Raw genomic sequence first — 27,975 nt, forward strand, 5'->3', positions numbered from 1 at the left:
AATACTGCTTGAAAACAGTATTATTTAGCTGTGATCTTCTGTAAGGTCGAGGTACTACCCCAGTCGGGCTGCTCCATATTTTGAGCAGGAAATTCCTGCTGTGCCCTCAGTCAAACAAACTACTCTTTTAATATAGCAACTAAACATTATACTATTAAGACAATAGTCAATAGTGAGGTACTGTGTGGCTACGGTACTAAAGAATATAGCCACCCCCTCTCTTCCCGTGGGTGTCGTAAGAGGCGACTAAGTTATAACACAGTTCCACTACCACCTTGGAACTTAAAAAGCCGACCGGTGGCGGGATAACCATCCAACTGCTGGCTTTGAAATACACAGGCCGAAGACGGGCAGCAGCGTCTTCGGTGCGACAAAGCCAGCCCTGCGGTCACCAACCCGCCTGCCCAGCGTGGTGACTATGGGCAAAACACATGAGTTCACGCTATTTTTGGCGTAAACTTGTGGAGGCCTATGTCCAGCAGTGGACTGTATAGGCTGTAATAATGGTATGTATGAGGTACCTGTGCGGCCGCCGGAAGACCGCGTCGCCGGCGGGCGGGTGTATGCGGTCGAGCAGCGCGGCGAGGCGCGCGTGTCCGGCGCGGCGCGCGGCGGCGGCGGCGGCGCGCGCGCCCGCCTCGCGCCGCGTGCCCGCGCTCCAGCGCGCCAGCACCACTGCGGTCTCCACGTGCCCCGCCGCACTTGCGAGCATCTGGTACAGAGTTAAACGTAGCTTCAGTAAACTATCGTCAAAACAACTGCCCTGATGTAGTGATGCGAGTAGTAGCCTAAAACACCGACGGTTTGGTGGTTCGATTTCCGCTCGGGTTGGATATTTGTATTTGTACAAATATTCCTTTCCAGTTTGGATGTCTGTCACGAGAGCACGTTAAGCCGTCGGTCACGTTTGTTATCATAAATACCTGAAAGCGATCGTAACTCGTAGAAGGGTATATATTTGCCAACCCGCAGTAAAGCAGCGTGGTGGATTAAGCTCCAATCCTTATTCTACATGGAAAAAGAGGCATATACCCAACAGTGCGATGTTACTAAATGCAAATTCACTCGCGGGCATCTCACTTGCAAGCTCATCTGAAGAGATAAAATACAGAGTAACGGGTAGTTGCTCTGAACTATCTGTAGATTTATTTTATCTTCTGAGTTATATTTTTATCACAATTTCATTCACTGTACAAGTTAGAGTCAAGGGCAATTTCTTTAAACTATTTATATATTATTTCGTCTTCTAGTTAACAGTTTTGTCTTATTTTCATACAAAGATCAAAAAATTATAGCTAGTGATAAAAGCATAGAAATTATAGTCAAACAGAAATTTTGTCAAAGAAATTATAAAGGTTTGGTTAGTTAAAATTGGAAAATATAAAGATAAAAGAACAAAATTTTAACATACATCAAGTAGAATGGAACACATTTTTTTCATGTGTTCCTTATATGATTTAATGCTTTATTTTAAAATATACATAGGTATTTTATTAATAAAACAAAAAATAATTCATTAGTAACTCATCGGGAAATTAGAATACATTTATTTTGTTCCTACAATTTTTCCTTTAGTATATAAAACGTATACTTAGTATTTATTTGAATTAAACTAAATACTTTAGGTACATAAAAAATTAAAAGGTGGATTGGTGATGACGACGGAAATCAAAATGACCTCAAATACTCTAGAATAGTCAAAAGGTCAATTACCAATGGCGTGCAGTTATCGCAGTCTCTTGCACCTAAATTGACTTCCTTTTCTAAAGCTAAGCTATTGTCATCTTGCCTCCATCGCAACAACGCTGTTGTCAGCTTCGTATATCCCAAAGCTGCAGACAAATGCAGGATCGTTGAGCTGTCTTCCCCAGGGTCTGTAGTAAAGCCCTCTGAATTCCCGAAAGACCTACTGCTTATCAATTGGCAAAATGATACTAAACGGTCTTCAAATTTTGGGTTAGTGTATAGCTTAACGTCTTCTATCTGAAATTTAAACAAAAATTATTTTTGTTAAATATTAAGAAAACTCCAATTTATTAATTTTTATGGTTAAGTTGAAAGTGAACATAAATTGTTATCCTCTAATCGAATTTCTTAAAAAAATTCAAAATTATTTTTGAAGCAATACAAATATGAAATTTATAATGATATGAATATTTTTATATCTTTCATACCTGATTGTTATCATCCATAGGTTCCGTTTTCAATTGTAAGCGTTCGTGTAGACGCTGTAAGCGCTGTAGTAGCGAAAAACGTCTAAAATCCAACGATGGTAGAGGCGCTGAAGCTGGCGATGATGGCGCTAGAACTGGACCAGCTTTATATTCAAACACTACCGTGTCAGAGACAACGCGGCCTCCACGAGCTACCTGCATTGCTGCTAAACCAGCTTCGTGAGCTGCAATTTCAATTATATATTTTTGTAATTTGCTTAGATTTCAATTAAATTACCCTTAGTAGTAAGTAAAATAATATTATTTGTAATGATAAAAATCAATGAATTCTTAATAAATATAAAATTATTTAAATTTTCAATATATACTTTATATTTTAAAAAAATGTCAATTACCAGGACAATAGCATCGAAGAAGGCCATTTTGTACTAAAATTGAGGGCACCGGAAAGTTATCAAAGAGAATAGTATATTGATCTGAAGTATCCGTCCAAGGCCCTGCTACTAGCACCTTTACGCCTCCTTCAGGATACGCCCATTCTGGAGAATAATCTGTGATGCTCAAAGCACCTTCACCTGGACTATCAGTTTGCATTTTATCGTTATTTTCTTCAGCCGGAGGAGAATTACCGCACAAAGTCTGAAACGAAAACAAATTCTACCAAAATTGGGAATATAGACAATTAATTATTCGAAATTAAAAATATATATTCAATAACGTTTTTGACTTACCACAGGGTTCGTTGATATGGTACTTGGATCTAATACTTCCAATTCTGGAAAATCACCGAGCATATCAAAAGCGTCCAGATTTACAAATACATTATCATCTACGACATGTGTAGGTGATGCTACTGCTTCACAACTTTCAATGAAATCCATCGTATCTATTCCAGATACCATAACATTAGCTGTCTCAGACCTCACTACACTTCGATCCAACTCACAAGTTGGCATATTTGCTGACAAAGTTTTTTGTATATCTTCATGAGATAATTCCAATGTTTCATCAAAAAATCCACTAGAAGTTTCTAAATGGCCATCTGTTCCTAACAGTATTAACGTATCATCACAGTTTTCCACCTGTACTTTATTTTCTAAGCGTTCAACTAAATCGGGGTACCGAGACGGCGTAGTTGGTGCACTAGCAACTATATGATTCCGACTTCTTGGCTCAATTTTAATTTTCCTATCAAAATTTTCTACTTCTACCTTTTCTTCAACACGAGTTTCTACTTCGAATGTCGACTCAGTGGCATTTATTCCTGTAGTCTGTTGACTATCAGGAATTTCCCTTTTCAGGACAAATGTCGGTTTATATTGCTGTCGATACCTTTCCCTTGGCTCTTCACACACAAAGGACGTTACTGATAGAGGCGAAACTAGCGATGAGTGTTGCTGTGAACTATTACTCGTTCCATTCAATATGAGTAATCCTCCGCCTCCCTGTATCTGACCTAAGGAGAGCAGCAACGGCGACGATTGTGTTGAGGGTCGATGATCTCGTGTATACTGTCTTGGTGGCTGTGCCATAGGTCTTGGTGAAGGACCCGTAGTTGACGAAACGTGGTGATCAGATGGAGGAGGTTTAGCGGTTTGCATCCTTCGTAATGGATGGGCGCACGTCCTCGAATCTTGGCAGGTGGAGTCTGGACAACCACACTCGAGTTGCCGAGCTAAAGCAGCTGCCCTCGCTGCACGTTGCTTCTCCATCAGCTGGCCAACAATTGCTTCAACTGTCTCCGCTGTCTGAAACATTTTTCCCTAAACTTGAATTTATGGAAAGGTCTTTATTTATATTTGAAATATATTTTTAAGTTCACATAAAGGGAAAACACGTACCGATATTTCCAAATCGCTGTTGAGATCTGGTTCATCCTCGCTGAAAACTGTAAAAAAATACCCTTATAAATTTCACTCTCGTAAAACAGGACTTCGAAATTATGACAAAATTAATTTAAAATACTTAAAGCGACGATAAAATAATTAACATTGAGTTTGAGCAAATTCATAGCTGTAATGATCTACATCAATTAGGATCAGCATTAATAGAGTAATTATTTTATCACCCTCCCTCTTCATAAATATTCAATGAAAGGGCGAACTTTGCTTGTTGCGTTTTAATTTTCAGTACTTAACATTTATGAACGGCACCAGACAACTATTTGATTAAACTTGCGCTCTGGCAAGAATAGTTAAATTCATTGGGGAAAATTTTCTATGAAAATCCATTTAAACTTTAACTAGTAATTAAAATGCGATAGCAACTCATATTTCTATATTATGTTCGCGTTTTTTGTGCTTGTTTTAATTAATATTGCACCCATCCTCAAACGTAGTGTTGTTTTTTCGTTACCGACCTATAAAGCAAAATATTTATAATTTTGCTTATCGACACAGTATTTTATAGGATAGTTAAAATAACGATGAAATAAGATCATCCTAAGTAAAGTCTAATAAATAGGTGTTCATATTGGATATAAGTGATTGAAAATCGGACAAAACTAATGCGGTAAGTGCATGTTTATCGCAACAAATCATTTTGCCAACATTGCACATTATAGTGCCTTGATAAAATATGTATACATTTACAAAATATAAATGGAATAAATGGAATTTATTAATTAATGGATACTTAGCTTTTGAGTGTTTGTACATATGGATGTTAAATATTATTCATTTTACACATTTAGAACAGAAATACCAACTTGGTATAGGACTTAGTAGTATATTTTACTTTGCATCACAAGTTTAATATTTTATTTTAAAATTACAAATGTTCTATTCCAGAACTGAACTCATTAATTTTAAATATGACTAAAACATATTTTTAATAATTAAGTTTTTGTTAAAATAATTGTGCATTGAGCATCAAGAGATCATCAAAATTCTGACATGTTTCATAAGTAAAATCCTTCAATTACTCACACATCGGTTTCAACTGGCTGACTAGCTCATCCTTCGTCCACTCCTTTTTGTCAGCCCACAGTGCTAGGCTGGGCGCCACCGTCGCTAGCTTGTTGTCATCTGGGTACGGAACATTCAAGTAGTGCACCAAGACTATGTCGGGATTCTGAAATTAATATATTTTAAATCAGGATTAAAAACTCACAATATTACAATTTGAGGTGGTTCTGGTACCGGTAGATCTTCACTATGAGGGACCAGTCTTTTAGCTGATGGCAGATCAGGATCCTTGATTTTACCTTTTGTTTTAATTGTAATACTTTTTGTATCAGTAAGAAAAAAATAATTATCAGATAAGTGGTTCGTTGGTTCTGTCCAAATCATAGGGATTGCAAAAGGCATAGATCGAGATCTCTTCGCCCATCCAGTAAAATGACCCACACATATAACACAACAGATGTGTGGGACCCACATTTTGTCTTGTTGTCCGATGGCAAAGCCAAAGTACTGTTCATATAACTTAGTTACTAATAGGGTCAAATTCCTTCGCTGAGTTTTGAAACTAATATAACACTTTCTTGGCATTATTTAAGAATCACTTAATCCTAAAAACATAACAAAACACTGCGATCTTCTAATAAACAAATTCTCTGATTGGGAAAGTGAAATAAAAACAGTTAATTTTTAATTTTGTGGGTAGTAGCTGTCATACGAAAACTAGACCTGATAGAATCAAAATAAATATGGTAATAAAATGAGAGTAGGTAGGTAATTTAAAATTAGCTAGCACCATTCTTGTTACAAAATTTTGTTGACCAGTGTTATCAGTGTCAGGCGGGTGGCTCAACGTGCTCTCCAGAACACGGTAATACGAGGATATACAACCAGATCAGTTATAAATACTTGCCCCCGAAGAGGCTCTACAACCAACTCGCAACTTCTCGCACCACTATATCGAATGCTTGTATATAAGTTAGCGTTTACAGTTAAGGAAATAAAAATATGTCGTCTATAGTGATGCGAAATTTTGTTTATAACAACAAAAGTTTTAGCGTTGGAGTGAGATAAGATCAAGATTCTCAGCAGACGACATTTGATGAATACGAGAATCAAACTTAAAAACTTGTATAATTTATCCTCATTTAATAAATAAAACATTTGACAAAGTGATACAAAAGTGTATTTATAATAAATTACAAAGATCACATCTAATGATGGACTCCAAGATCAATTTCTCAATTTTTTCTTGTTTGTTTTAATGGAAACCTAATACCTTCCTTTCTTTTTGTTGTACTTCCTTGTTCTTTTAAAGACTACCTCATTATTTTTACGTAATTCTATCTAACTGAATCTCCTTATATTATAAAGTAGCGTTAAATTTCTTAAAAGACAAATTGTTTTTCCATGGTAAACCAAACAATACATTACTTGAGTCATACGAAACCTATTTATTTTAACCAGTTCTATATAAACATCAAAGCTCACGAAGGCATTGCTACAGTACGTGTAAAAAGAACAGATAGATACAGTCTAAAGAAATTCTTTGGAACATCTTAGTTCATTGGTTTGCGGCTTACCAGTCTAGACTTTTGCGTCAAGAAACTCTTTCAAATCGACTTCATTTAAAATATTGTTTCTAAGAAACAAACAAATGCACTGAGCCGTTACGAGTTACGAGTATTTCCTTTAAATAATTATGTTTGCTCGTAAGCGAAAAATTACATCGACCAGTGTAATAACATCGTAGGTAGACGAAAAAAAATATTCTAGTAAACACGCGTTATTAGAGTTAATTTAAAAAGTACTTATTAGATCTCAATCAAATTTAAGTAAGACCGAAAAAATAAGCACCAGCTTTCGATAAAAAAAGAATCATCAAAATCGGTACAACCAGTAAAAAGCAATCAGGTATAATACAACGGAGGTCGACGAAAAAATAGCCAAGTGAATACGCATTATTACAGATAACTCAAAAAAACTTGTCAGATCTCAAATAAATTCAAATTTGACCACGTGACACGCATCGCCTTTCGATCAACAAAAAAATAATCAAAATCGGTCTACCCAGTAAAAAGTTCTGAGGAAACATATATTTTAAAAAAGAGAAATCGAATTGAGGGCCTCCTACTTTTTTTGAAGTCGGTAAAAATACCGACAAATGTTTGAACCTTGGGAAATCGTTATTTAAAATATAGAATTTTTTTTTTAATTTTCTTGTAGCAAATATCAAAATCAACGAAATTAAAAAATGATAATATTGTTGGTTTTGTTTTATACAGTATCTTAGTGAATATAAGCTTTTTAAATCTAATTTATATGCTGATATACGTGGTAGATTTAAATCTTAGTTTTTGGCATTAAAACAAAGTTACTAAAAAACCTTTAATAATAAGTTAAAATCATAAAACAACGTGTTACAGCAGCGAAGCAAGTGATATATGTAAATGTCAAAAAATCCGTTAACAATTGCAACTCACGAAGAAACCAGACGGAATAACGGAATCATATTTTAAATGAAAAAAGAAGAAATAATAACTAATAAAATATACGATGTATGCGCAAAAATATATCAAAGCGTCCCCTCTAGTTTAGTGATGTGAAGAGATTTAATACAAGCACCATTCATTACGAAACGGAACGCACATAACGAGAAAAGTACGGGCTCATAAACTCCGACGTTAAAAACAGGGAGAAAAAATAATAAAAACTAGGAATTCAGAAAACAAACCCGCCCCAACACCCTATAACAACCCCTAAATCGACTCGCACGCAGTTAAACAACGCAAAAATAAGTAATACACAATATTTTAATTTTTAGCGCGAAAGACCGAATGTAAAACGGAGTGCGCCGTAATAACTATCCATTTGTCTTCAAAATGGCGGCAATAAACATGGCGGAATTATTTATGTAATGGCCGCTGGACAGGGTTGCCACTCGACACGTGTGCTTTATTGTAGATATTGTGGTTTTTCATTAACTCGTCGCTAAAATCATAATTTGTCGTAAATAGTATGAAATGGCATGGTTTTCTGAATGCGTGGAAGCCAAAATTCGATGTGTTTATTCACTTAATACACAAAATGTTTTAAACATTAAACGTATAATTTATATATACTTAGCACACAATTTTAAAGTATAGTTAAACTTTGGCCCAACAAAACAGGAAACTATAAGTATAAAACCTATATGACCACACAAGATGTATTTTAAACAGTTACCAAATTATTTTATAGAAAAGTCAAATGTCGGTCATGTCAAAAAATTACTGACTTGCTGACTAATGTTCGCCTAATTCTTTAACTGAACTTGACTCCGACGAATTAAATTACTAAAACATTTGCATATATACAGTTCTATAACACTTAAATCAGATCTACATCTGAATCCGGAACTCTTTTACGATCCACGTATACTATTTAATCCTGCCTCAGCAAACATAAATCCACAAATCAATCTAAATCAATTTTCGTTTTTAAGCTAACAGCGATCTTACGATCAATACTCTCGAAGCGATTTCCCCGCGGACAATAAATAATCAAACAGGAATGGTAGTTTATATTTCCACGGTTTAAATATTATTTACTAAATAAATATACGTTCATTTATATATACAACTAAAAGATTCTTCGGAATAATACTATACGGATGAAGCAAGAAAAATATTAATCTTGATACACAAAGAAATAGAAAATATAAATAAAAAAACGTTATAAAATTTTAAAACTGCAAAGTAAATTTAAACGTCCCAAGACCTCAAAAATATCTGCGTATCTACATAGGTTGAGGTTTAAAAAAATATTCCAAATAAGACAATACAAATTCACTTACTTGAGAACAATATTACACAGTTGAGAAAGATAAATTTACACTCGTCAGTATTCATAGCGCTAACACTCAATTATTGGCAAATACAACAATTACTAAGAAATTTAATTTTATTAAAAATATCGATCGAGAAAAACGAGACTGATCAGCAATTAGATGTTTGACAAGTTGCGTCTGCATTGAGCGAGTATAAACTTTTTATTATTGAGGGTATTTTGTTATACATCTGCGCTCCTTCAAAGACTAACGTTTTACGCCATATTGTGTGCGTGACTTCGGCACAGCCAGATAGTTCGCACGATGTTCATCATAATGATGTTATAATTATTTTTCAACGTCTAACTATAAAAAATATATAATAAACAGCAATGATTTATTAATAACGTATTATGATAAAATACCAGAATTCCACTTACGTATCATAAATAAATCTAAGACAAAATTAACGAACTGTAGGGATTTCTATATTAAAAAATACAACAATATAAGACGAAAAATTAGCCAAAAAAAAAATAAAAAATATTTATTTAACTATAAAGGACAAATAAATATGCTAAAAAAAACCTAGGAAAAGAAAAAGAAATTGAAAAATAAATTTAAAAAGGGTTGTGTTCTTAAAACTGTATATCTGAACATTTTTGAATATCGAATCTGAATTCTATCAAAAAATCTAAGATGAATCATTAATCACTTATCTCGCAAGCCATAGCTTGAAGCTAAATAAACCTCTGCGATATATAAGTACTAGGCAACCAGCACGGTAACACCCACTTTGACCTTAATGGGTTCTACCCCATGAGTTATAGCGTGATGTGTGACCTTCCTTGACAAACGGGCTTTCTAACACACAAAAAAAAAACTTTTTTAATCTTTTAAATTGCCCCTCGTAGTGTGTCTAAAATAAGAAGCGTTTTAACTATTTTTAAGTAATTGTACATTTAAGTATTCGTATGTAAATAAAATATTAATCATTAATAAAACACTATATTTGATAAGCCAGTTGCCGCAGTTTATAATGACCCTGCTTTCTTCTTAGTTCTTTGAATTCGATTGCCGTCCGAGTTCTGATGTATAAATTCATGTATATATGTATAAATTCATGTATATATGTATTAATTTTAATAAAGGAATCTTTATCCTTTGGTCTAAATCACAGGCTTCAAGTTACCTACCTTTGTAACAGACGACCGTGTGTGTATGTCAAACATATTTATATTTATACAATTCAAATACTTTTTTCTTTCAAAACATTTTTAAACATTCGTTTCTTATTAAAAACATTATATATAAATACCACGAATCCGTAATTCTGTTTCGAATATTCTGATTAAATAAGAAAAGTTTTTTAGATTGATTGATATTCATCAACATTTCAGCAGTTGAAATGGAAATACATCTAACGTTAGGGAAAATTCGAAGACAAAAATTTATTACATTTATAAGATGCTATGAAAATATTTTTCATAACATTTTTTAATACTTTTGTTCAATGTGGTTTTTTATTTATAATATTATAGTGACCATATAAGTTAGTAGTGTTATAAAGTATTTGTAGCTATTACATTGTTTTAGTGAAAGAAAAATAATATGTACCTACTTTTCTTAACTAGCGATTCGTGAATGTGTTAGTTGCTACATTATGTTATAAGCAGTATAAATAGTAGTTACATTATTAATGGATTACGTTGACACGTTACCAAAATATACAGTGCTGACTGACTATATCGCTTACACATGCTAAATAATTATCAAATAAAAAACACTCGAAAAAACCTATTTAGCTGGATTTGGACAATTGACCTTTGGTCGAGAGCACTGTACTGATCTGTACAATAATACTAATATTTGTTAAAACGCTAATTTACTTCGATTTGTAATATAACATTACAAACGTATAAAAAAGAGTATACGGATAAACGAATATTTTTCCCAGAAACTTAAGACAAGACTTTAATTGAAATTTACTATTACTATATTAATATTAACCCATATGTGCTCACCGCCCCATTTTTAAAACGGCAGGTTATTTATTTTCTGTGTCGAACTAAAACTGTGGTTTGATTATTGAATGGTACTGTTCGCTTTGTTTACATTTTGACATTATAAAAAAAAAAAACGAAAAGTTGCTGGCGCCATTTTTTCTGTTTTTTGGAAGAATAGAAAGTGCAAGTGTGGTGTTCACGATGGCGGGAATAAAAAGTAAGTTTATTTTTTATTTATTTATAAGTAAAACCGTGTAAAGCAGTTTTTTTATATGTATTATTTTATATTTGATTAGTTTTGTGATAAAAATCAATTCTTTCGGTTGAGATTTAGTTTTTTAGAGGCATTATTTATAGCGCCCCATTATTGGGGCGCTGGGCACGTACTTGCATGTTGATTTCAAACTTCATAGTATATGTGTTATATTTTATTTGCTTTGTTTATAGCAACTTCCAGTTATATTGGTACTTTATATGTTATACTTTTATATTTATTATGTTGTTTTAGGTTGAGTTTGGCAGAAATTATCGACTTATTGGAGACGAAGATGAGGACACTATCTACACATAGCCCAGCAACCAAATGTTGACGAGAGACTGCGATAGTGACGAAGTAAATGCGCTTGTAGGTAATATCAATCACCTGACAGGCAATCAACTACGAGCCGAGGCGCTGCTTGTATCGAGCCGAGGCGCTGCTTGTATGTGTGCGCAAATTGGGTTCACTTTTACAAAGATAAGTTATAGAAGTGGACTCGATTGATGACGACAAGATATCCCTATCGGGAGATACATCCACTTCTGCGCCAAAAAGAGGTAGCACAGGTAACACTAATCCTGATCTAGGTGTTGGAGGATCTGTCATTACGAACTTGGCGGCCAAATTGCCTACAGATTTTCGAGTTCATGTTTACATAGACAATTTCTTTACATCGTTTAGATTGCTTATCGCTTTGAAGGATTTTGGTCACCAGGGGACATGAACAATACGGGCCAAAGGGTCGGAAATGCGCTGCTGGAGTCAATCGACGACATAAAGAAAAAACAGCGAGGGAGCTATGATCAACACGCCTGATGTTTCATCAAATCATTGATGAAACATCAGGCGTGTCCCTAGTGCGATACAACGTCAGTAACGTCGTTACCGTAGCTTCGAGCTGTGAAGGTGTTCCTCCAGTTGGATCCGCAAGCGATGGTCAAGTGCTGTAAAAGAACCCTCGATTCAACAGCCCTTTTGTGTTCAAATGTATAATCAATATATGGGCGGAGTAGATCGTCTAGATCAAAATATAGGCTGCTACCGCAATAGCATAAATAAAAAAAGTGGTATTATTCTGATGTGTGGATGTGTATAGATGTTCTTAGATGTAATAAAAATTTCTTCACAACCTCTATAACAGTTATTTTATTAATATCACTCTTTAAAATAAATGCAATTGAAAAAATTAAGGAGTGGTTATAGACGTGATCTGCCGTGCTCAGCGCCCCAAAATTGGGGCGGTGAAAATGTCCAAAACGGCATATTTTTTTTATTTAATTTTCAGAATACCTTTATTTTTATGCTTATTGGACTTAGAATATAACGAAAAAAATATCAGTTTTTACGAAAAAAAAAGTTGAGCACATATGGGTTAATTTAAATTAAATATCCGAAATACAAGTTTTAATTCATTCATTTCAATACACTCAACGATCTTCAATCCTGTATCAGGAGCCCAGAAACAGTCACAACACAAAACACAAACACCATTCGACAGACATATAATTATAACCCATACATAATTATATCCGGAAATCGCTAACGCAACAATCGGTTACAGTAGTATTCTATGACCAGTGCGCTACCCGGCCGTCAGTAGTTATAAAATTTCATTTGGAAATACCATTAAATCGGTTAAGTTTAGATTTCAGGTCAAAGTGTCGACGGGTAATTGAATTTCTGATTCCATCGTTGCAACCGAATGTAGCGTAACAGGTGTCAATACTTGTGACGTGTGTTACACTTATATCTGTGAGTGTACTTTTGACCGCAGAGCTTAAAAGCTTTGGAAATGCTAAACTGTGACGTGCCGTTTGTAGCTTTATTGATTCTTTAAATGAAGCATCCTGTTTTTTTTTTAAATTGATTTCAAATGATTTTCTTTTGATTACTGTGAGGTGTCTTCGATAATTATATGACTTATTGAGATTTTAACATCCCATATAAGCTATTTCCTCTATGTAGAAGGTGACAATTGTATACCGATTTTAAAATGTTTAAAGAATAGGACGGACAATATTTATGTTCAAAAAATTCTACTTATAAATTCTAATGGAAGAAATTGATGGTCATTGAATTCACTAATTATTGTCAAGATAATTATATTGAATTTGTACACACATATTATGTAATTCTAGAAGTTTAGTAATTCTATATAGTATTTAAATTAATACGTTGTGTTGTTATACTTATGACATCAAAAATGACTTATTTTTTTTTATATACGTCAAACAATGTTACTACGTTTTCATTTTTGAAATTATCTTCACTAACTGTTCTTAAAACAGAACTTAAAACAAAAATATTTAAATAATGATGAAAAAAAACCGATGCCATTTTAAGAACTTTCCATTCTTAGTATATTTTGATTTAAAAATGTATGAATCGTATACCGTGTACGTCGTTTTCGATAATATTAAACACACACGTTATATCAAACGAGATAGCACTGCGGTGACTCCGGATGTACCGAAAGGCTTATTCGGTATTACCCGATTCCGGTTACAACTAGTAATGAAACCGGATTATTCCAGTAAACTACCTCGTGTGACGTCATTACGAAATCCTGTTAGTTTCGACCTTCGGGATAGACTCATCTTGCCTATAAATGAATTACTAGACAAATGTCCTGACTTTATATTAATTTTAGCTATTAATTTTAACATTATATAAAATTTTAAATGCAATCATACTATGTGAACTTATAAAATTGGAATTTAGTATGAAGGTAGATTATGAGTAGAAGACGTCAGTTAAGCAAAAGCTATAGGAAAAATGATGCATAAAGCGATAAAATAGGGGTTTGGAATTTGTGTGTAACTTAAACGTTTAGGCAATAACATGCATGAAAATTAACGTACAAGCTATTGGTATCAATTAAAAATTATCTTATATATATATATATATATATATATATATATATATATATGAGGTTAATATGTGTGTGTGTAATAAAATCGTTAAAAAAATGTCTAAAATAAACTGCAACGTACTTTTTTCATCCAATTTCACCAAAACAAAAAACTGAACAACACCGATCTACAGTCACTTGAGATAAAATCTTAGATTCAAAGCCAGAGCAGCAACGGAATAAAATTAAACGAACGTTCGTTTAAAGTTGAAATTATTCCGCCAGTTTGGGTACAACTCTCCGTGACACAGTTTTCTTTGACTTTTTTTATTCGTATTTCGGAATATCGGGACGAAGACTATTTTCTATCCATATCAGCGATATAATATTTAATTAATTTCGTTATTGTCATTTGTTTTCACATAATTATTTTTTTTTTCATTAATAAAGAAAAAAAATTATGTTCTAAAATATTCAATGTTCATTCAGTTATGTTAATGATTTTTTGATACATATATAAATTTAAAAAGTTACATTAATCCAATTTATAAAATAAATATTTGATTTTTATTATTTAGAATATTTTTTATATTATTATTCGTTTAAGCACATAAATATATAACATATATCTAAATGTAGGTATGTCTTTTTTAATAATAATTTAAAATTACTTATTAATTTAAATTATTATTATTATAATTTTAATCCTAATAATGATTAGCAGGAATCAGATCGCGTTGAAAATCCAAAAAACATCGACAAAAGAACTGCCACAATAAAATTAAATTATATAAAGATATACATTTCAATATATTAAAGCCAAGATAATAAGATTAATATAAAATACTAATTAATTACCTGTAAAAGCCAGTAACATCTTCGATGGAATGTTGGCAGGATGGCTGAATGAACGTAGCACCCGTAGATGCACTGGAAAAAAAAAATATATTTAAATTACAATTTTCATATATCTTATGCTTTTATTAATTCTAGATATTTACTATGAATTTCTCGTTTCATGTTTTCACGGCTTAAGTCCACGATATATTCCGAACTATGGGTTAGTTCGAAATATACCGTGGAATATATAGTTTATATGATACCTATATTTTTACTAAGATAGGACAGGACACAGCAGGAACTTGATTAAAATTTGAAGTTATCATAACGTTACAGAAGACCACAAAGAAATAATACTGTTCTCAATTAGTTTAGTGACCTCGTGGTGAGTAAGATAGCCAAAACTCTTGAGGAGGCTTGGGGCTGAGGTTGGAAACGCGCTTGCAATGTTCCAGATATTGCAGGCGTTCATGGACTTCGTGGTATCCGCTTAACATCAGGCGGACCGTACCTTTTGTTGCCACCACCAAAGAAATTCAGAACTCACATTACAGACTTGTAAGGATTATAAACTATCATTTGTATATACATATACATGGTCTGGCCATAAATACTGTTACAATCAAAAATAAAGAAAATATTAAATTCGAATTTGGAATCTGTCATTTTTATATGATTGTTCATTGATAACTGGTTTCAACGCTTAAAGAACTGTATTGTAGTCAATGGCGGCCACTTCAAATATGCTGTATATATTTTTAATTGTTTTATATTAATGTATTAAACTAACTGCAATAGAAAAAAGTTTTTTCTTTTCTTTGTAACAATATTTAGAGCAAAACTATGTATACGTACATATAATTATGTTCACTAACACACACATGAAATATATATTGAAAAAAAAATTATTTGAGACATTTCTTAAAACAAACTTTACTTTGAGCTAGCCTTATAGGAAAAAGATTCAACGAACACTTCGAAAAGTTCCGAAACATTCACTATTTCGTTATAAGAATAATCCTCTCTCGTTCGAAATGAAAAAAACGACCAAAAAAACCGCGGCAATGAAAATATTCGCGATCGCAGTTACTAAATCATCCGACCGTTTTTATCACGTTACTTCAAAAAAATACGTTTTTATTTAATTTAATTTTCCAGTTTGTTATGAATGTTTTGGCTATTTTCATTCATCCAGTGTTTGTCTGCGTTGGAAGTGAAAATCTATTGTTATGTGAGGTACGTTCCTCTTTTCTACTTTATATTAAATTTTAAATCAATTAGAATGACGCTTAAGTATTACGAGTATATTGTTTTCTTTCATGTTGTCAGTCCCTACTAACAGTTTGTTTATTACTCTTTCACGCGGAAACTATTTAATCGATCATCATGAAACTTTGTACACATATTCTTGGAGGTATTAGAAGTAACATAGGATAAACCACAGTCGCTTAAACCGAATATAAAATCATCATATCAAAAATTTCGATCTAGCGAGTACATCGATCCATAGCTTAATTGTCTAGAGCACCGACACGGTCAGTCGCAGATGCAGGTTCGATCCCCGCTGAAATGGTTGATTTTTGATATGATATTAAAAAATGTTTAGAATTTCCTAATGTGTGCGAATAACACAAAAATAAAATTGTACAAAGTAACATAGGATACTTTTTATTTAAAAAAAATTAAATGCGAGCGCAGTCACGGGTAAAAGCTAGTCTTATATAAATGCTTATTAGAGCTTTTTACTTAAAAAAATACGTATGCATATAAATTTTATTTCGCCATGCTTTGACTACTTAGAAAGTCGGAACAAAGGTATGTACCTCTTTTAATATATTTACTCTTGACAATATCAAAACTTAATCATTGAAATTAGTGATGGATGTACGTAATTGATAAGTGAGCACTACCAACAAGAACAAACAATCAAGAAATTTGTTTACAGGTATTAATATAAAAAGGCCCTCAACCTTGTACCACAGAGCACTCAGCGTCACAAACAGAATGTATTATTCAGCGCACCGAACTACCCGCCACGTATTAGTCTGCACGTGAGAACTTTGACCACAGACATTATACTTTTAAATTTTTATTCTGGACACAGCTCAGGACCGGTCGCAAAGAGTGATTGTGAGTATGAAAAATTGTTCACGAAATTCAAACTATCTATCGAACGAACGAAAATACTTTTTAAAATTCAATGTAAATTGAAAAATTTTGTACGCAAAATCTTAAGGTTAAATATTTTTTAAATCTGAATTTTAATAGCCCGTTGGCGTTTGTAGTGACCCTGCTTTCTGCTCCGGGGGTTGTGGGTTCAATTCCCACCCCGAATCTGGATGTAATTTGTATTTATTTACATATGTAGTATTTATATGTATGTATATCAACAAAAAATATGTATACCAATCGCTATATATCAGACGGCTGTTACCTATAACACAAGCATTGAGTTGTTTACTTTAGGAACAGACGACCGTGCGTGTGTATTGTAGATATTTATTTATAATGTTTTGTTTATATTATACACATTGCTTTTATTACTTAAGATACTTTATTTCTTTATTTTACTATTATTTTAATGGCGACTGTCATCGCAAAAACAAAAATAAGCTTTCAATTCAAAATAACCCAAAAAAAGACTAAAATACTAATAATAATTAATTATTATTATTTCTGTCATTTAAAATACATCAAAATATTAAACATAAATAGTGAATGTATACAGCACTCTTGTAAAACCATTTCACACTACACGTAAAATAACAGTTTCAACAGTAAAACCAACAGCTGAAGTGTGTACTGTAATGGCTCTCGACAAACTGTAAATTACGCTCTTTATTCCCTGTTATTCGAATTAAATGTGCATTAATAAATAACGTTGTCACTAATTTCGTTAATTTAATTATCATTAACAACTTGAAAGAGAACAAAATTGAGTTCAGCCATCGATTATCGCTAATTTACACTTCATAAGCGTTCAATTATTGGATTCGAGGATTAAAGGACGTCGTTGAAAAGGTAAGTTTTCTGATGGATTTCTAGGAAATCACTTGAGGATATTTAATGAGAGAAATATAAGTAATCTCGACTTATAATTACTATTTCGAATTTGACTATCAATATTTGGGATATTACCTTATTTTGTAACTTATGAATACAAGTACTAATTTCAGAAATAGTAGTAGCAGCATACAAGTCATTGCTGAAGACCTCAAATCTTGTTAAGGAAAAGTATACGAGCAGCTTAAGCCGCTTCGCTGCGCTGCTACTATTTGGATTGGCAGATACACAATTCGTCTAGAGATATGTTTTCTTTAATTTTAAAATATCTGATGAATTTTCAAACAAATTCCGAAATTTTTTCAATTATACGTTCCGGTTAAATTCATACGTTCTATACATTAGCCATCTTGTGTCAAGTGTAAAATTAAAATATAAGTAAGACTAGTTACTAAAATAGAAGAACACTGATATATATTATGCAACTAGATCGGCACACAAGCGTACGGCTCACATGATGGTCACAGAAGCATTGCAAGCGCGTTGCCACCCTACCCACAATTCCCCCAGGAGCTCTCGTCACCTTACTCATCAACAGGAACACAACACTGCTTTAAAACAGTATTATTTGGCTGTGATCTTCAGAGAGGCCGAGAGGTACTACCTCAGTCGGGCTGCTTAATATTTTGAGCAGGAAATTTCCTCCTGTGCCTTCTCAGTTAAATCTTTCTCTATCTATCTCTTCTTATTTACCATCCAAAAAATAAAAAATTCAAACAGCACAAAATTAAATAGATCAAATATTTTAATATACACTCAAAACAAAAAAAAATCCCTACAAAACGATCATGAAACCCAATTCAAAACAATCGAACCCTAGTAATACTTAACAATCACACTATGGACAACGAAGTAAAAATTCAGCTGGTTTTAGCAAAAACTGGAACAGTATCATCAATTTAATGAATCGCTTCGCCCACAATCCGCTCATTTGGGGTCTAGTCCAATCGAATAGATAACCTATAAACCTGGCAAATGGACGGGCCTAAATCGTTTCAACTGCCGAATCGTATTTTGTGGCACCATTCCACCCAATAACCGATTCTGAAGTAGATTTTTCGGTAAAGATTTCCGTATGATATTTGCTGTTAGGCTTAAGTGTCGATAAAGTTACGTGAACGTAATTCTTTTTCTACACTTATACGCAGAAAGGGTTTATAACGTTCAACTTGCAAGACGTTAGAAAATTTTGGTTCCTTATGTTTTTCTAATTTTTTATTAAATTAATCAGCATGGAAAACTACTTACAGACCAATACGAAACAATATTTTTGTTCACGACATCTTGCTCAATATAGTTAAGTGAGTATAAGTAAATATTATAACTATGAGTTACCTTCAAAGACTATATGGTTTTGTTAAACACTTATTTTGACAGATAACATTAATTCAAAATAAACCCAATAATTTGGAATGATACGACATTTCCTATAGTTTGATGTGTTGCTTTCAAATATTTACGTTTCGTGATTATCTTGAGTAAGTCAATTGAGACAGATTATTCTAATGTAAGTGAACATTAGATATGTCAGGAAAACTAATATAGAAAGTATTCAGAAAGTGCCGTAAAGTTTAGTTAAGGCTCTAAATTCCAAATCTACATACTCACAGAAATGTATTATACACAGCAAAATAAAGCGTAGCACGCCAATATATCTTGATACTAAGAACGCATTTAGAGTCACTTGACTATTTCATTTTACAGTTAATCTTCATATAAATTATATATTAGATTGATTTTGAAATATAAAACATTTTGTCTTCCATGAAATTATTTGAACGAAAAGAGAAAGGAAAAAAATAAATGGTTATTCAAATAAGGTCATAAATCAATCGACCTAAATTGCTTTTATATTTATGATATTAAGATTAGTACGTTTTGTCATTATTTTTTATTATTTTTCCTATTCACAATATTTCCTATAATACACATATTTTATTGTACCATAGAATAACATCTGCTCGTGAGTGAATTAGACTTTTATGACTCAAAGCTATCCCGATGTACGTAATCCTAATCCAACTTTAAATTCGAATATAGAACATTTTTGATTCACTCCGTACATCGTGTAATTTATGAAATTTACATTTTACGGCAAAACACGAAGAGATTTTGAGAACACTCCTGGGATAGTTGATGAACTGGGCATTTTTTTTCTTCTTTTTTCGAACTCAGCAAAAATCCTCGAGGACTAATAAAACATGACTGAACATTGAAATTTTATGAAAATAAATCTAAAAGGAAAGAAACATTTTGTTCGTTTATCGACGTGACTCAATGGTTTGTAAGAAAAAGTTAGCTATTTCAGTAAATTATTCTTAAGACGTGCTAGCCTAAAATAATTGCTTTTATTTATGTGTCAATGTATTGTAACATTTTGTCCTAGCTATTATACTCGTAGTTACTTGGTAATAGTTTGCCTAAAATAAATAAATAATACTAATATCTGACACTGTTATGTTATAATTCTATTTATTATACTAGCTGTGCCCGCGACGTCGTCCGCATGGAATTTAACAAAAAAGTTATTGTTCACTTCGCAGAGTTATAAAATAAATAAATTCAAAACCAGTGAAAGACCCGTCAAAACGGCCCAGCCGTTTCAGAGATTAGCCGGATCAAACAGACAAACAGACAGACAAATATTGTAAAAAAAAATGTTATTTTGTTATATGTATCGTGTATACATCCATATGCATTTAGCTAAATTTAATAATAATTTAGCTAAGACACTCCAATTTTAGTTATTTGTCTAGATAACGAGACAACGAGAAACTAAATTTACATGTTGTGTATGTTATGACCGCAAAACAATAAAAAAACAATACGTGTACATCACGTTTGAAAGAAACAATTAAATTAAGCCATGAAAAATATTAAAGTAAATGAAATCGTTTCTTCGTTTGAAACATTAGCATCTAAATCTAAAAGCAAAATGCTATAACAATTAATGCGATCTCTCCAAAGTCTAGAAACTTCATAATAAATGCAATGACAGGCGAAAACAGATTCCGGGATCAGAACTGCATTTAATTAGTCTAACCGCCAAGCTAGCAGATATTCATTGAAATTAAAATTAACACGAGATTTAAATACATTTTATACTGAGAGGGTATACAGCAGTTGAATTACACGTTGATTTAAAATTCAAATTTAGTTTTATATTGAACACTTTTACATTGATAATTCTGTTTGCTCGCAAACGAAAAAGACCGACTTCAATTACATCGACAAGTAATACAACGTAAGTAAACGAAAAAAAAATAACAAACGCACTAGTCGTCACTACGATTTTCGAGGATTTCTCTCGATTTCCCGGAGATCCCATTATCAGATCCTGGTTTCCTTATCATGGTACTACACTTGGGATATTTTCTTTCCAACAAAGAAAGAATTATCAAAATCGGTTCATAAAGGACGAAGTTATCTCCGAGCACAGATAATATATATACGGTCGAATTGTGTGACCACCTCCTTTTTTAAAGTTGGCTAAAAATATTATAAAAATAGAGCTTATTGAAAAAATATTAGCTCATCATTTTGATTTTGTTTTCAACAAAAATAATAAATATGACTAATAATTATACCTAACAAACCGTAAATACAAACTTCAAAACCTATGCACTAATTTAAAGATTTTAAATAAGAAAATCGATATAGAATCATTAATATTATTGAACAGTTTTTTTTTATAATTTTCTTACAGTAAAACATATAAAGATAACAAAAATAAATCAAGACAAAAAAAAATTAAGTAAATATTTTGCATTAAACATTAAAACCTCCTCAAAAAAATATGAACAGAATGCATCGATATTTTCAATAATAAGAAAAATAATGCTTTCAGATCTTAAGTTATGAGAGCATTCAACGAAGAATACGCTCCACCCTTAAGTCACGTACGGCTTGTAGTTTAGAAGCAGTCAGAGCTTGTAGTTGGTATAATTTATCACACGCTCTTATCTCGATCAATCACCAATGCTTCAATTTATATGAGAGTAATATTTGGACAACGTCTATCTGATTATTTCAGGAAAACTCGAATATGGAAGAGTTAAAATTTGAAATATTGGACAACTTTTCCTTTTTATTAATTTAACCGAATATTTTTTTAAATACTTCTATTTGTGGTTAGAAAATTATTTCTAAGAATTTTATATGCAATATTTCGAACACAATTTTTTTTACAAATCGTTGCTTTATAATCGTCAAATTATGAAACATCTATAATTGTTAAAGAAACACATAGCTATTAGACATTATAAGATAAAAAAGATATTTATCTTTTATTGCGATTTACAAATAATTAATACAGAAGATAGATTAAAGAAACTAAAAACATAACATATTATATTATAAGGCTTTAAATCTAAAGAAACGATCTAAACTATAGGTGTCCTAAAATCCTCCTAATTTAATATATTATTGACCTCCATAAAATGTTTTAGACACATTAAAATATTTAAAACTAAAATCTGCCTTGGAAGTAAAATACGAAAGGAAAATACGACACATTTAATTAAATCGCGAAAGACTAGCATTTATCAAAGTCTATGTATCTTTTGAACATAATTCACTTTTAACTCCGCAAACTTTTAAAAAGGCATTTGCATCCTCGGTGCCAGTTAAAATATATTTTACCTTACCTGAAACGCGTACACCTGTTTAGGCAGTTTCTGTAAAATGTTATTTGAATGTGATTCCGTGTGACATTTCTTACTTCAAGTGCACTTGACTTGGAGCCGAGCCAAATATCTGTTTATCCACCGGCTAGCTTAGACGTAAAGGTGTCACAGATATTCGATAAAGGAGATCGGAAAACTTTAAGATCGTTATTGCTGAATTGGTACTTCGTATTTATGAACGGAGTGGTTGTTTTAAATGTTTATTTGAATAGAAATCTTGCTTGAAGTCGTTCTTTTGTAATACCAGTACGCTGAAAAACAAGCGAATGTACATCCAACGATCAGTGCTCATAAATGGGTTTTGCCTACTCTAGCTGTCAACATAGCCGCATACCCAGGAACTCTACACTAGTTTTAGACACTTTGTTTGGCTGTAATCATCTGTAATATTGAGGTAACTTCCCAGACAGGTGGTACCAGATTATGAACAAGATATTAAGATATGTAATAACTATAAGCGATCAAAAATATTATACATAATATCTTCCATCTCTAAACAAAGCTATTTAAAATAATTAATTAACCACAGACTTCTATGAGAAATTTATTATTCTAAGTATGTTGTTCCAATTTCACGTACACATACATCCATTTAACTCGCCTATGAATACCTTTCTAACCTAATATATTACAGAGATTCGTATATAGCAATTATATCACACACTCAACTATCGTACCAAGTCTAAAAATAAACACTCTTAAGAAGAATAAATTGTAACATGTGACGTCCAAATAAAATATCTTTTACGCTTAACATAATATTTGAGCTTCATTTTAATCATAATTTACACAAATTGATTGTAAGCGTTTCTAGATACTTTAGCTGCGACATCAAAAGGTTCTTATTCCCTATTAACGGAAATATATTTAGTCCGACGCCTGCCCTCTACGACGCTCAACTTTTAATGAAGCCACTTCAAGCGCCACGTAGGTACGGTACCTATGTATAAATTGTAGGGTTTTTGCTTACCAAATGTTGCTTTTAAAACGCTTTATTGAAGATTATCATTGAATTTCGAATGTTTTTGAAGTATGAAATTGTTGTAAAAGAATACTTATGATTTTAATGAACTTCTCGTATATCTAAAACGAATGTCTCAAGTTATAATCAATAATCTAATACCAGTTCGGTAAAATTTTTCTTTGAGGGTACTCGTATTTTATTGGAAAAAAAGTATTTTCGGAACATTTTGCTTCCAATCTTATTGAAACTATCGACGTTTTCAGTTTGCATTGTATTTTAGAAATGTGTTTTTTTAAATAAACGTACGTGTCAACGGTTACTGATCTTCTTTCTGAGTAAAAAAAGGGTAGTTATAAAATCTTATTAAACTCATAGTTCATACGTGTGGCGACATACCTTATTTTGAATACTAAGAAAATATTTTATTTAAATGTAAAAGAACTACAACTTATGTATAAAACGAATTTATTGTAAACGTTTATTCATAACAACAAATGTCAACACTAAATGTTTATCTGTGTGTTTGTGTAACTCTTCTCTCAAAGAATTATCAAGAGTTCAGTTTAACTAAAAAGCAACAACTTTCAATTTCACCTACAGTTCGATTGTATGTATATTAATAATAATACTGGAGTGCGAAATAAATAAATAATTAGTACAAGAAATCTCACCGAGACCTATATGCATAGTATTTCCAATAGCTTCATTTTTATCGGTTCGTTGAACATTTAAAGGGTTCGGATAAATTTTACAAGCACCGCACGCATAGGTCTTTGAATGGAACTAGTTCAGACTCCAGCCGGAACGTTCGTTCGAAGCAGCCGATGCGCATGATTTAATTTTACGGGGTACCTTCAATTTTTTTTTCTAATTTCAAAACAATATTCGGAAATTCAAATAATTCGCATTCGATTATTAAACTAAACCGAAAAGAATACGTTGTAGGTATACGAATTTTCCATTTTATTTTTAGTATAATTTTTCAAAATTTTATTCGATTTTTTTTTCGTTTTGTCGTTATAAGTAATTGTGAATTTTCTATAAAATAAAGCATTTACATACAACATTTTATAGTTGCGCCAGAAAACATATTTAAAGCCTTCATTGTTACAATGAAGACTATTTTAACTGACTCGTTCGACTGTTTTGTTTTCAATTATAACTGGCGTAACGTATTGTATGAGATACCGGAAAGATATAAGATATCATCTTTTAATTTTTGTTCATGCTTCAAACCTAAACATTAAATAATTAATAGACTTAATAACTTGGAGCAGTGTAGCTATTATTTATCATACATTTCACATTCAACCAGAAGGTATAACCTATTCAAGTAAAAGTGATAATTATAAAATATCGACAAATAGCTTACGTTTAAAGAATAAAATATACACAAACAAAACAATTCAGGCGTTTCAAGAACAGTTCCGCTGAAACTCGGTTAAAACACTATCATAAACCGAAATGACAATGACAATCAGTCAGTAATGTTAAACCAAGCGTGATATTTAGCTGCGCCAGTCGCGATCGTCTGATTTACCAAGCGGCGATATGGCGCGAGCTGCTTACATAAACGAGGTGAACTGGCATCAAGCCAGGGTTAACAGCTATTGGACTGAAAACAAATGCTCGGATCTACTTGACCGATTCTGACAATTGTTTCGAAAGACACAGTATTAATTTGAGAGCCTCTGTCATCTATACTGATGGGAATCGTGAGTGAGCTATCAAAGGTATGGTTCGTACGATTTTAACGATAAAGGTTGATTTATGTAATTTTTAAGAATTAAATAACATGTATAATAAAGTAACAGGCAATGAACCTGATTAGGATAAATAATTGTATTTGCTTGGTCGAATTGAGTAACCTCCTCCTTTTTTGAAGTCAATTAAAAAATTAAAGAATCTAGTTTTTAAAGTATATGTATAATGTGTATTTGTATAATTATGTTTACAGGCAAACGAAAAAAAAACAGACTTCAATATACAACGTAGGTAGACAAAAAATTAGTCAAGTAAATACGTATTATCAAAGATTACTTCAAAAGTTGTAAGCAGATCTCAATTAAATTAAAATGTGACCACGTGATAAACAGCGGCTTTCCATTGAATTAAAAATTATCAAAATCGGTACACCCAGTAAAAAGTTATGCGGATTTTCGAGTTTCCCTCTATTTCTCTAGGATTCCATTATCAGATCCTTGTTTCTTTATCATGGTACCACACTTGGGATATCTCCTTTCTAACAAAAAAGAATTATCAAAATCGGTTCATAAACGACGAAGTTTTCCCCGAACATTCATAAATACACGGTTGAAGTGAAAAACTTCGTCCTTTTTTTAAAATCTTTTAAAACTAACAGCTAACGAACAGCTAAGAAAAAAATTAAAAGTATTTTCATTTCAGATATAGAAATTACAAAAATACAATGTAATGTTAAGATAGATTCCATGAACGAAAAAAATACAACAAACTGATTCATGCAATAAATTTTGAATCATAAATAAAAAACGATTTTTCCATCGCCCGTGTACATAAAGCAAAATTTATGACGTTACATATACTATACACTATAGAAGGTACAGGGATCGTAGGTAACGATGCATTCAAAAGCCGAGTCCGAACCAGACGACCGTTTCTACCTCATAATTATGGCTGCCACAAATTGATGCGAATATATGCGATAGGTAAAATTTTTAATCCTATAAAATTATTGTGCAGCTAAAAATTTATACACATAATATCCGAAGTTTATATTTTGTGAGGCATCATACTTTATCCCACATCAAATTTATACTGCACAATTATATCATACTAGAAATACTTCGTGGTTTCATTGGCATCTCGATATTTATTACATTGACATGTTTTTAAAATTACTGCTTCGTTCCTGCAGATCAACATGTGATGGTTATAATGACCTTGCCATGTGGATATACGAACACAAAAGATTTGACAAAAGATTAGATGTCATATTTATTTTATTTTATTTTTGTCACGTTAACTTTTACAATAACGTAAAATAAAATAAACAGATACGATGATATTTTGAAATCTTTTGTCATGGATTGAAAGTATTGCTTTACGCTTGTGGTTACGGCATTAAGAATATAGCCACCCCCTCTTCCTGTGGGTGTCGTAAGAGGCGACTAAGGGATAACACAGTTCCACTACCACCTTGGAACTTAAAAAGCCGACCGATGGCGGGATAACCGTTCAACTGCTGGCTTTGAAAGCACTGATCGAAGACGGGCAACAGCGTCTTCGGCGCGACAAAGCCAGCCCTGCGGTCACCAACCCGCCTGCCCAGCGTGGTGACTATGGGCAAAACACGTGAGTTCACTCCATTTTTGGCGCGAACATGTGGAGACCTATGTCCAGCAGTGGACTGTAATAGGCTGAAATGATGACGATGATGATGATGATGATGATGATGAAAGTACATACACAGTTGTTTTAAACATCGCTTGAGTACAGTAAACATCCCAATACTGGGCAAAGCAATGTACAAACAAAATCAAATTGTTTACAATAATAAATTTATAAATCAGTAGTATTCAAATAATAAACTGAAAAAAATAATTTTAGCTCACTAGAATGGCATGAAACGTTAGAAAAATATTTCCGATGTACTGCAATTTTTGAATCGCATGTGAACACACTATGTTTAATTCTATAGTTGAGCTAATGCATCACCTCTAACACTTTGGATAATGGTTTTCAAGGAAAGAACGAAAACTTTTAAATATGTATTAGATAAGTACGAGAAATAGAAAACAAAAATCTTTGAATTAAAACATGCTTCTATTTTATTTAAGTATAACATATAAGCACATATTGACAAATTAATTTATATTTTAGCTATTTTTTTATTTTTTTATAACCCTTTTAAAACAAAAACAATTTTATACTTACTATTATTTTTACATAAATGTAACTGCAGACTCTAGTTAAATTTACTTGTCAAATAATAACTAATTAAAAATCAACTGTTAATGTAAAATATCAAGACTATATGTGACATATCATATAAAAACTAACAATATTTATAAAAGACGATAACATTTCACGAACAAAATACTAAATAGAAACAAGAAGCCACAAAAGAAGCCATAGACGAGAAATGGTCAACTCAGCTATCTTGCACGAATAGTTGAGACATTATACAAGGTAAAGTTTAAAGTTCACTCTCTCTCTGATGCTATCGCTAAAGATAGTGTTCTGGTGACGCAGCACTTTACCGTCACCTGGAGCCTCTTGCCCATAAACAACAGACAGAGTTGCGTGCCCAAGAAATGCTACCCAAGATATAGGAGATAGCGGCAAACTTCACAACATTTCACTTAATAGTCTCAAACAGTTAGTCTCTTAGGTAATTGAATTCGTCACGTTAAATACATTGTTTAAAGATAGTGTGACAGTAGT

The 27,975-nt window shown here is 32.4% G+C and overlaps 1 protein-coding gene across 1 annotated transcript in view; it reads right to left on the minus strand.

The window, feature by feature from the left end:
- LOC123656240 (calmodulin-binding transcription activator 2) overlaps positions 1-27,975 on the minus strand; it is a 41,018-nt gene that overhangs the window by 10,102 nt on the left and 2,941 nt on the right. Inside the window, exons 2-9 of the mRNA XM_045591940.1 lie at positions 14,857-14,928; positions 5,102-5,246; positions 4,016-4,062; positions 2,906-3,937; positions 2,570-2,813; positions 2,175-2,398; positions 1,714-1,983; positions 522-712 (exon numbers count right to left, since the gene is read on the minus strand). Coding sequence (XP_045447896.1) covers positions 522-712; positions 1,714-1,983; positions 2,175-2,398; positions 2,570-2,813; positions 2,906-3,937; positions 4,016-4,062; positions 5,102-5,246; positions 14,857-14,928 — 2,225 coding nt within the window. The remainder of the gene's footprint in view (positions 1-521; positions 713-1,713; positions 1,984-2,174; positions 2,399-2,569; positions 2,814-2,905; positions 3,938-4,015; positions 4,063-5,101; positions 5,247-14,856; positions 14,929-27,975) is intronic.

This window comes from Melitaea cinxia, chromosome 9, assembly GCF_905220565.1.
Source record: "Melitaea cinxia chromosome 9, ilMelCinx1.1, whole genome shotgun sequence".
NCBI lineage: Eukaryota > Metazoa > Arthropoda > Insecta > Lepidoptera > Nymphalidae > Melitaea > Melitaea cinxia.